Source organism: Cygnus olor, chromosome 13, assembly GCF_009769625.2.
Source record: "Cygnus olor isolate bCygOlo1 chromosome 13, bCygOlo1.pri.v2, whole genome shotgun sequence".
Lineage (NCBI taxonomy): Eukaryota > Metazoa > Chordata > Aves > Anseriformes > Anatidae > Cygnus > Cygnus olor.
In genome coordinates this window covers 13,944,716-13,956,077 of record NC_049181.1, presented here as the reverse complement: position 1 = coordinate 13,956,077, position 11,362 = coordinate 13,944,716, and the positions used below count along the sequence as shown (strand labels likewise).

The window sequence follows — 11,362 nt, the reverse complement described above, 5'->3', positions numbered from 1 at the left end:
CAATAGAAAAAAATGAAAACCTAACTTATATAGAAAGATAGGAGTCAATACTACTAATTGCTATGGAATACAGCTCTGAAATTAGGGAAAGTATGTATAGAGTGTATATCCAAAATGGAGTGTGAGAATCATTCAGACATCTCAGCGAGAATTGTGAAAGTGAGTCAAGGTAGGAAAACAGGGCTGAAAGAGGTTTCTTTGGTTGGTTTATGTGATTCTACATCTCTTGCATTGGTATGAATCAATGTTAAAATCAGTTACTTATAAACACCAGAACAAGCTCGACTTGACAGAGTAGGTGACTGAAAGGATCAGGAAGAAGAAGAGGAGGAAAAATGACTTGGTTATTTTAGTGTGTAAGCTGAGGTTGGTTGTTTTGTTTTTAATAATATTTCCTTCCACTTTTGACCTTTTTAACAATGTCATTTGCATCCCAGATTGTATTGTGAAACAAGAGCTTGCATCACTGAATGAAAGATGATCTGGTCCTTCAGGAGTGACATTCAGGTTGAAACTGGAGACTTCCTGGAGCAGGGGGCTTAGGAAACAGCATCAGGGCCAGAATTTGGCCAGAAATGGTGGGGGGAGCTAGGGAGGGAATGGCGTGTGGCGACAGAGGAGCAGAAAGTTAGAGCCAAAAGTTACTTAGAGGTTCCTTTATTCTGCATGTCTGCCTAACAATACACAGGTGTGTCGCTTGGGTTCCCTCCCAGCCCCCACTCCAGATAAGCACGCTGACGCATCGAGGACTTATGTAGGTGGTGTCAGGTTCCTGGTGGAACTGAAATTTCAAACTGATCGGCAGGCTGAGGGCTGACAATGGCCACTGCTAGCTGAAAATATCTGTAGGCATCTAAATTTTACGCTTATATGAATAAGCAATGAGGCAGGAGAATAAGTTCGGTTCTTCCTGCCTCCTGGTGATCATTAGTATTTTATTCAAGCCTACAGAGACAGTTCCCGTGAATGCCTTTGTAAGTTTGTTCTATTTCAACAGCACCAGTAACAGGTCTGTGTCTGAGCAGTGTGAATGTGGCCTGTACGGGTTAAGCTCCCCCCTGCTCAGCGCTCAGGGGTCTGTGGCCATTCCTAGAGCTGCTAACCTTCAAGCCTGTGACTCAAACACTCAGTTCACCATCACGGAACCGCCGTGGATAGCACTGATTGAAAGAGGCAATTGCACTTTTGCTGAAAAAATAAAGGTGGCTGCCAGAAGGGGTGCGACAGCAGCTGTGATCTACAACGCACCGGGCAAAAGCAGTTACCCCATTCCGATGTCGCATATCGGTGAGTACCGCCGTAAAGCACCGGGACGTGATCATTTCTCTTAAGTTTGGTCCAGGACAGCACAATGGGACTGTAAGGAAGCATTGGTGTTTGTGGATTATTCTTGCTTTAACTGAGATATTCAATGGGAAAAATAATGCATTATGAAATCTGAGACTTGACTTGTTGCGAAATACTTTGCTGTTATGTTGTGAGCTTGGGAAGGTGTAGCCCAACCATGACTCTCTGGAGTTAGTCCCATTTTATACTTTCACAGCACATAAAGTGTTTTGGACAGTAACGTAGAGAAGCATGTAGTGTCTGCTGTGAAGGCAATAGTTTATGTTTCAGGGCTGGAGGACGCAAACAAACAAACCTACAAGTTATCTGCAGCACAGGCACATGCTTTGCAGAGCTTGCCCTTTTTTTTTTCCTAATCTTTTTTTAAATCCTGTCTGAATAGTAGCTGATCTCAGCCTCTTCTGCTCTTCTGAGATTTCTTAACCAAAGGTTAGACAAAATTATTCTAATCACACCTTCTGGCCCTAATAGCTATGAATCTATCATGAAGGAAAAGAAGCCAGCTGTGACACTGTATCGCTTAGCTTTTATTTCTGTGCTTCTCTAGGTCAAGCTGCGTAATAAAAATTTTAGTATAAAACATATATACACGTAGCTACTTCCCTGAAACACACTTTGGTGGTGCTGCACTAGGAATTCTTTGGCTTAAGTCAAAGTTTGGCTGGTTTCGCGAGCAAACTGAGCAGCTTTCCATGCGGAGTTGGGCCAGCATTTTACTTATCACCTCCCTGGTGTTGTTCTGGGTTGCTACTTGAGGAGGTTTCTGGGCATGACGCCCACAGCCATGCAGTTTGCAGGAGTCAGCCAGCACAGCTCTCGAGCAGGCTGGTTCAGAGTCTCAGTGAGCACCTCCCATGCTGTAGCAGCAATGCAGGTGCTTTACAAACCTAACCATCATGTGAGGTGCAGGAGTCCAGCTCCAGCAAAATGCATCCTAAGCAAGGGATTGCACAACGCATGCACTGTATGGCACTGAAAGTGCCGTGCCTTATTATTATGCCCAATCAACTGGCTGATATCTGATATCAGCACGATAGAGCTGAGCTAGTGTTTGCGAATGGAGCTTAAATGTGTGTCATGGCCAATAAACCAATAAAGTTTTGTTCTAACTGGAGAAAGCAATTTAGATTTTAGTGGCCAGCACAGAAAGATTTGAATTACCTTGATTTTTTGGGGTTGTTTGTGGAGCTTGTCAGCTCACACTACTGCTGTACAAACAAAAAAGGAATGTGTTGGCTTCCCGGAGCTGTTCAACAGGTGCCTGCCGGGCTTGGGGACTGGAGCTGGCCCAGAGCAGGGCGTCCCCCGCACCAACCTGTGCCCTGCACAAAGGTCTCTGTAAGGTACCATGCAGGGAGCGGGTGGGAGCCTTGCCTGGACACTGAGGTTCCCTCGGGTGTCACAACCGGGGTGGTTAGAAGACTAGGCTCCAGCAACAAGGTGCTTGTTTAGAATGGGCTCTGAAAGCAGATCTTAATATTGCTGATGTTTTTTTCTTTAAAAAAAAATAAATCTTGAGAGCAACAGAAGTATCACATACCCAAGAGTGTATTTCATGAGACATGTAGTCCCTTAATATTAATTAACTTCATATTCTACTATGAGAAGTCCCTAAATTAATTTAGTTTTCTCAAAGACTAGTGATTTTTATAGGGTTTATATGGTAAAATATATCCCCTTCCTTTGAAATCTAATATTAGGATCTACTTCATGTCAAAGAAAGTTAATAAATCAGTGCAGTACTCACACGTGTTAAACCCAGTGAGGGTAAATTACTTCAGTGGGATGAGTTCTTGACTTCGTCTAATCAATAGAGGTGCATCTTCTCCCTGTGTTTGTTTCCCTGCCTGCAAAGTGTGGAGCTGTACTTTTTGGGTCAAACAGAAAATGCCTGGGAGAGGCGTGATCATTGCTGTGCAGCACTTGGAACAAGAGCGTGTTTAGAAACCATTTATCTTTCTGTAGTAGAATTATTCTCAGAGCTGGGGAAGAAAATGTAGCATATGGATGGAATCTGCCAATGATGACATCATACAGAGAGGTCTTTGAGGGATCGGTGATGAATGTGCTCTCTTGCTTGGGTTGGAGCCTTTAGAGGTAAAATGCCCTGTTGGCAGGGCAGTGAGAGAAAATCTACCCTGCTGCTGACCGTGATCCGAGCTCCTGATTAAAAAAGGAACAGCAGCCCCGGTATCATTGCTCAGCTCTCACTTGAGCCAGCCCCAACATTGCCAACCATGCATCTATGCAGAAATATAGCAGCAGGTAAATAAGTCTATAGGAATTCTGTCACCTAGGTTATTTATTAGGACTTTGGGCCTTGGTCACAGTTTCTCCCTCACTTTTCCTTCCTCCTTCCTTCTGACTAACATGAAATCAATAGAGCTTTCTAACCAGCCTTGATTTCCGTTACAACAGTACAATATTATGCATGTATTTCACATCAAAAAACACCTGCTCAGTTTTACAGCAATTATCTAGATAGTTCTGGGCAAAGTTTGGGTGTCCAGGAAATGTTAGTAATTTCACGTTGCTGGGAAGGGACAAAGAGTTAAAAAAAAAATCCATTCTTCGTGACTCCTTCCTCATCGTCTGTGGCAGTTCTTTCTACCTGCTGTCAGTTTGACATGATTGTGGGTATTGGTTTATCATTATACACACAGACGTAAGATAAAACTGATACAGTACTAGCTTTTACTAGAAAATTTCAGAGGTCAAGATGTTGGTAACATCCTTCCTGTTCCCCCTCTGATTACACAAATCATTGATGGGAAAATGCTCTCGTTTAATCTGGAAGATTTTTCTGTAGGTGGTTGTGTCTTATTTGCATAAAGTTAGGTTGATTCAATGATACAGAGACTAAGCTCTTGCTAGGAAAACAAACAAACAAACAATTAAAATATCTCTTTTTAGTAGTTCCAGCACTTGTATGATTTTCTCTGGAAAGGCAATGGAATATGAATCTGGAACAGCAATTTTCCAGTGCAGTACCTCAACATTTAAGTGAAAATTAAAGGAATTATCAAGTTTTTTGAGCCATAGTCAAATATAAACAAAATATTTTGGAGCTTCTTTTTTAACAAGAAGTATCAGACCATGGATGGTAGCAGAATAGCTGTGCTCTGCAAAGTCACTGAACAGCTGGTTTTGGTCCCTGCCTTTAAGCAGTACTGGCATGGGTCGGTAGAGGGCTGTATGGTCTTATAACATATTTTTTTTTCCTGTTCGTTTACAAGAGAAGATAGGAGGCAGGATACAGAATATATGTATATATATCATTACTGCTGACATTTGGATGCTATTCCCATATAGCAGCTAAGCTACAATATCAGTGGAGTTCTGACGTGTTTTCTCCATGGGCTTTGATAAGACTCGGTGAAAGGGAAATCTGCTGGTTAAAGCCTCATGAAGATCATTAACCTGGCAGAACTGTTGTATAACAGGACAAAGTAGATATATCAGCTTATTCATACACCTGACATAATTGGCAATTCTGAATAATACGCTAACTGAAAAGAGTTGTTGTGGATCTGTACTTCCTTCCAACTTGTTTCCAGGATATTCTATAGACTCCAAGTATTACTTTTCTTATCTCAGAAGTACTTTGAGATAGGATCTTACTAGCTATTCATGCAATATCTATCAAAAACTTGCAGGATAAATGCCTGAAAATGGAATTCGGTTTTAGCTTTTGTTTTGAAAGCTATTATAAAATCCTGCTGAGATTCCGCATCTTAACTCTAAAATATCATTGCTTATTTGAACTTTAGGGTAATCTCTGTTTTGCAACACATTTTCAGTGATCCCCTCTGTTTGGTATAGAAAACCCAGGTACTCTGTCTAAGCTCAGAGCAGCCTGTGGGACCTGCAGGTGAAAACAAATGAACTGCCACAGAGCAGATGCCATGTACTTCCCTTTTCATTAAGTCCTTCTGAAGTAAATGGCTCTGCTAACAGCAGCCCAAGTGCCCCCATGAAGTCAGTGTACTCATTGTGTGGACTAAATTCCTCCATCTGTTATTGCCAGGGAAAATCGTCTGACTCCATGCCGCTCTGCAGTGAGTGCAGTGGCAGGGGAGTAGAAGCACCCAGTCCTTCACCAGCTGGACCAGTCAATACAAGGAGAGGCTGAAAGCCCCAGGACAGGTCAGTGTGAAGAAGAGAAGGCTCAGGGAGACTTCATCCATGTGAACAAATTCCTGATGGCACAAGGAATGACAGAGACGGACTCTTCTCAGTAATTCCCAGTGAAAGAACAAGAGGCAACAGGCAGAAACTGCCATACAAGAAAAACACTTTTTCACAGTGAGGGTGGCTGAACACAGGAACAGGTAGCTCAGGGAGACTGTGGAGTCTCCACCCTTGGAGATACTCAAAACCTGATGAGGCAGAGCCCTGGGCATCTGTCTCTAGCTGCACCTGCTCAGAGCAGGGTTGGACTGGCCAATTTCCAGAGCAGCCAGCCTTTTCCTTCCAGAAGCGCTCCCTACTTCTCTCCAGGCAACCAGGAAAATCCCTGCAGGCTGTGCCCACCTCCACAGAGCACATCCTGCCAGCAAGCTGCATTCAGATCTGGATTTTCCAGGTTTCCCGGGACTTGTAGCCAACAAAGCCCAGTCCCTCACCTCATTGGTATTTATTGCTGTTCCTTTAGCTTCCAAGATAATTAATGTGATGAGCAGTGGGTTTATTTCAGGTGACAACGTACTGTGATCTGCTTGTTTGTCCATATACCTGATGGTAAATGTATACAGGGAGCCCAAATTCTGCTGCTTAGAAAAACAGTGGAAGGTTTGTACTGGTACCACAGCGTGGCTCTCTACTGGGCTTCCTCTGTTGGCAAAGCTCATGAAAATCTTTGAAAAACCTTAACTGCCAGAACCACCAACAGAAACCAACCTGCTGGCTGTTTCCCCTAAAAAACAAAAGTTGTCATCCTCTGTTTAATGATGCACAATAATCTGATGGAAACACCAAAAGATGTATTTGCATCTAATCAACTCAATCAGTCTGGCGTCTAGTTACGAGCATTTAGTATATCATAGAACATATGCAGCTCTCATTAGTCACTTATCAGTGTAACCTCTTATCAGTCATGCCATTGCGGTTGAAGTTGGGTGAGTTGTTACAGCTCCAAAAAAACATAATGGTGCAAACCTGGTAGTCACCATCCCTTAGGGACATTGCTGGGTGAGAGTTGAATTGTCTCAGCTAATAAAAGAAACCAAGCCCAGGTCTTCTGTAGTGAGAGTCAGTTCCTGGTACCTCTTCTTCAGAGTGGAACTGCAGTGGAAACACCTTAGAAGGATCAATAAAAGGCATCGAGGCTGTGAATTGCCTGAGTGTAACTGCCTGAGCAAGGAGCTGGGCATCGCTAGCTAAGCGGAAACTGATCAAGGCAGATTTAGTTTAAATTTTGACCTCCTCTTAAGCCTCCTGTGGTTTGGGGGCCTTGCTCAGGCTAAGAATCAGAGCCTGGACACCAGCTGGATTTAAGCATTTCATACGTTTTCTCTCAACGTGTTGTGGGACGATCCCTCCTGGTGAAGCACAGAGTGATTGAGACCTTTTTCTCCAGGTGCTCAGTGCACTGACTCACTCTACAGAAGAGCTGGGCTTGGTTCCTTTTATCAGCTGAGACTATTCAAATCTATTTTCTTGCTTCCTTGAAAACCCCCAGCCTCCAAACTGTGCTGGTGTGCAATGCTCCTCTTGTGTTTGTGGTGCTGCAGGAAAGCAGTCAATTGCATCCATCTGGGTAGGGGCAAGCACACCTAGAAGCAGGACAGAGGGAGCTTGAAGCAAATAAGTTGTGATGCGAGTAACACAACTAACAAAGTGTGGTTTTGTCCTAACAACTGTCCCCTGTGTCCCTGTACCCCTTCTGACTCCACATGGGTAAATTTTTCCGCTTTTCCCCTTTCCCATCCTTATGACTTCACTTCTGTTCTCAGCACAAGTTGAGGAGTCCTTTTTGCTTCCTTGTTCCTTGAAACAATAAAACTACCTTTCTCACAAGTGGGCCTCTCACTGGGCAGAGGCAGCAAGGAGCTGGCTGTCCAAAGGCTACATGTGGTTGCTAAACCTGGGTTTTCAGCCTCTCCCTGTGGGAGCTGGCTAGGCATTCTGTCTTCTCACCAGCTGCTGAGGTAAAAAACCTTGTGGGAAACTTCTTGAATTTGCCAAGCTTTTAGCTCAATTTTTCTGAAATTGGTTGTCAGTGTAGACAAGCAGGAAAGTTGTCTGAGGGGAAAAGGGATTAGCACAGAAAGGAAAACTATACAATTGACAAGCATGACTCCTTTGAAAAACCAAACCAAAAATGAATCACCAGCAGATTTTGGAGCTGATCTAAGCAGCAGCTGATCAGGGGTTTTTAGAACACATTTTGGGCCCAAATTTCACTAAATCTCTTTTGGGACCAGCCTTCTTTCTTTTAAAATTCCTATTGAAATTTACTGCCCTGCCTGCTTATATCCTAGTCCATCTGACTTTCTAACTAAGGATTTATACAGGGTATTTACAGAGAAAAAAGAACCTTAAGCCTTACAAAACCGGTAGAAGTACTTCTGTTGATTTTGGTGGACTGTAGGTTATGCCATTTGCACATGGAAACTCTGGGTCAGCAAGGGTGTGATAAGGTGCACCATGTTTTTTGTAGATGTTTTTATTACTACCTCATTTTAAAATTAAGCCTAAATATTGTCAGGTGTTCTCAGGGTACATGGCCCAGCAATTTTTTTGTAGCAACCACTGTTTTCAGTAAAAATCCGCTGCTGTTTTCAGTGAAGCTCTCCAGCTGGGTTGATAGAGGCATAAAAGTTCACCTAGGTGAAAGTGCAGCACCAAATGCATTCCACAAAGAGTGAGAAAAACACAAAATACAAACCTTATTTGTACATAATGATGACATATATACAACTGAAATACAATTTTTGGTACCTTTATACATACGCTGTGTTCACACTCAGCCTTCACCCTGTAGCGTTCTCTCAAGCTGCAGCTGGGCTGGTTCAACTCAGAACTTGCCTAAACAAAGGTGCAAAAAGGCACAGACGAAAAAATACCCGTGGCTTACAGTTTCTTCCATCTAAAGAAGGAGATGTTGAAAGAAGCACACACTGGGAGGCATCATTGAGCCTAAACCCAGGTGTGAGGCCTCCTCTCAGGCTGAAAGGAGTGCTGCCCCTAGCACCAGACACTGCAGTTCAGGCCCGTCATGCTTTGAAGTCACATGCCAGAATAAGCCTCAGGGAAAAAAAAAAAAAAGTAAAGGGACAAATCATTTAGTGTGGAGCCAGTCTTTGGTTTAGACAATGCCACAGCCTTCTCAGAGAAAGTCCGAAGCCCTGAGCTGCAGCCAGCTCAAAGCACTGGCAGCCTGAATCTCATGCACCCTGTCAGGGATGGTTTTCCCATTCCTGATTTTTATTTATTTATTTATTTTCCATTTTAATGCTGTTTTCTCTTCCCAGGTCCCTCTCTGGGGGTGGTTTCTGTGGGTGGCATCTTGTCAGCAACTTTGGGGGTAGATGGAAAGCCTGAGTAAGTCTGGCACATCCCCGGCCTGTTGAGGCTGTTGGCAAAGTCCCCAGTGACATTGCTGTGGTCACTGAAGTGTGTCACAACTTCTGTCCTAATTATGCTGACAGCTGAGCTTCTGCAGTTGTGTGATCTTAAAAGCTCCCATTCAGAGCATTCCTGTGTTTGGCTCTGTCCCGTAAACAAGGATTCAGGACCAGCTGGAGTCACTGCTAACCCTTCCCTGTAGGACTTTGTGAAGGCTTTTCACAGAGGTCTGTGGAGCTTTGATGGAGGTGAAGTCAGAACTGACAGTCACGCTTGTGCCTTGGATGCCAAAGCTCCTCAGGGATGTGCCACTGATTCCTGCAAGTAGCCGCAACGTGTGCCCTAACAGTCTGTGCATCAGCACAAACCAACCCAGGAAGGGCAAATATTTTAAACTGTACTGTACTCTTCCTCAGAGGGATGAGTGTCAATGTGTTCTGCTCTTGTGGATGTATTCAGCCTTCCAGTCATCTGACGCTTCTCATTTGGTCAATAGCATTATGTGCATGGTACGGAAAATGTTGGTCCCCAGGCTGGATGGAGGTTGCCCAATGTGCCTCCGGGGAAGGGAACCACTGATTCAGCCCCCTGCTTGGAAACTCCACCATCGCTGAATAAAGACCACTATTGAATCAACAGGCCTGAGTATCATCATGCTTAGCTCCTAAGATCCTGTTAGCATCTGAAACTGAAACCTTGAAAGCATGTTGTCTTGTGAGTTCTGCCTTTCTTGAAATTTTGTTTGTTTGTTTGTTTTAATTCATCAGAGGAATTGTAGATGCTTTGCTTGCTCAAGGCTCATTGTAGTCACCTCTGGGGAATGTCTTTATCTTCAGTTTAATTTTCTGGCATTTCCCAGGTATTGCTTATTTCTATTCATCAACCGACCTCTGTTGAAATGATAGGTGGAAAAAGTAATTTCATGAAATCATGAGTTTATTTGATGGTAGAAAGAACGCATGTGAGCTTTGATCACTGTGTGAGAATCTGTCTTACGTATCGTCTGCCTCTGTGGACTATGTTTTACCCATATTCCCTGGGGGTAGTGGAAGGCACATGTAGCACTGTCACAACAGTTGGTCCCACTCTGCAAGAACTACTGAAAAATAATATTTGCTTCTCTGGCACGGGAGACTCTTGTGCACATCTCACTAGCTAAGTGAATGACTTCAGTTCCAGCAAACAGGGCAATTTGATGAACATTTTTTTCCCCACTTCCAGTGAATGGAGAGGTATATACTGGAGTTTCCAAGCTGTGTTAGAGCCAAACAAGCTCCTAGATTCATAGTGAAACTTAGCTGGAGCTGGCAAGCTGTGTCTTCCATAGCCAGTAAGAAGAATCACCACAGATCCTTCTGAAATCCCCTAAAACCCACAGGTAGGAAGTGGAGAGGTTTCCAGCCTCTACACCTCCTCCAGCCCGAGCCTGCCCTCTCTTTAAAGGGACAAAGGACCACAAGCTCCATTCCTACTCCTTTTTTTTTTTCAGTTGGGTTAAAAACTTGGGGTGCTTTACCCACACAGTTGCCTACTCTGGAGCAAGTCATCTACCCAAGTCCCTTCCATTGCTGGCTGTGGCCATGAGCTGGTTTGGGGTAAGGAAATGCAACATCTCTTGTCTTTAACTTGTGATTCAGGGTAACGTTTGTTCATGAATTTTTGTCCCATGTCATTGAGTCCTTGTTTTCATTTTAGGGTGTTTTTTTTTTTTCCTTTTTTTTTTTCTTTCCATTTTTGCAAATGCTTCTCCTTTCCACTCAGTTATTCAGTGGAGAAAGCTCAGAGACGCTTTCAGTTCCATACACAGTGCCTGGAGCGTTTGGTGCCAACTGCTGTAACACAGCCTCAGAAGAGATTTCTTGTGTCCTTGTGAGCTTTCCTCCAAAGACACGTTGCTGGGTATTTGAATGAAAAACAAATGTAGTTTGGAAGGTCATGACCATACAGGTCTTTCATCAGCAATATGACCTGAATGATCTGGCTTGACGTTAAAAAGCAATATTTAGCATAGTTTTTTTTTTTTTTTTTTAACCTCTGGAAAAAAGAAAAGATGCTTAAATATTTATTCAAGTAAGATAAAGCTCCAGGTGATGATAGGGTCCATACCTGTAGAAGTCAAGGAAAGCATTCTCAAGATTTCACTATGTCTGAAAGTGCTGCCCTATTTTCTGAACTTCTCAGAGACTCCTCTAGTAGCCATGGGAAAAATATATATATTTATAAGCAAAATTAGGCAGCAGCCTAAGTTTTTAAATAATGAAATCTTCTAAGGTTAAACAAAATCAGATATGTGCCAGAAATTCCTTCTTGCTGAACCTATCTTAGATGTAATTCTGCTTCTAATTTTGTGGGAGCTCATTAGTGTTTCTTATCCTATCATTTTGGGCTAGGTCATCATGGGCTATGGTGCTTTTATTTTCAGAAACTTTTAGAAAGCTTTCACAAA

The 11,362-nt window shown here is 43.2% G+C and overlaps 1 protein-coding gene and 1 long non-coding RNA gene across 2 annotated transcripts in view; both read left to right on the top strand.

Annotated features, from left to right (window-relative positions):
• Nucleotides 1-866: 866 nt before the first annotated feature.
• RNF128 (ring finger protein 128) overlaps nt 867-11,362 on the top strand; it is a 41,163-nt gene continuing 30,667 nt past the window's right edge. The window contains exon 1 of the mRNA XM_040572210.1: nt 867-1,287. Coding sequence (XP_040428144.1) covers nt 882-1,287 — 406 coding nt within the window. The 5' untranslated portion in view covers nt 867-881. The remainder of the gene's footprint in view (nt 1,288-11,362) is intronic.
• Nucleotides 3,310-11,019, top strand: LOC121077211. Its single transcript, XR_005823955.1, has 3 exons — nt 3,310-3,612; nt 5,375-5,493; nt 9,413-11,019. It is a non-coding gene; the product is annotated as an uncharacterized LOC121077211 (long non-coding RNA).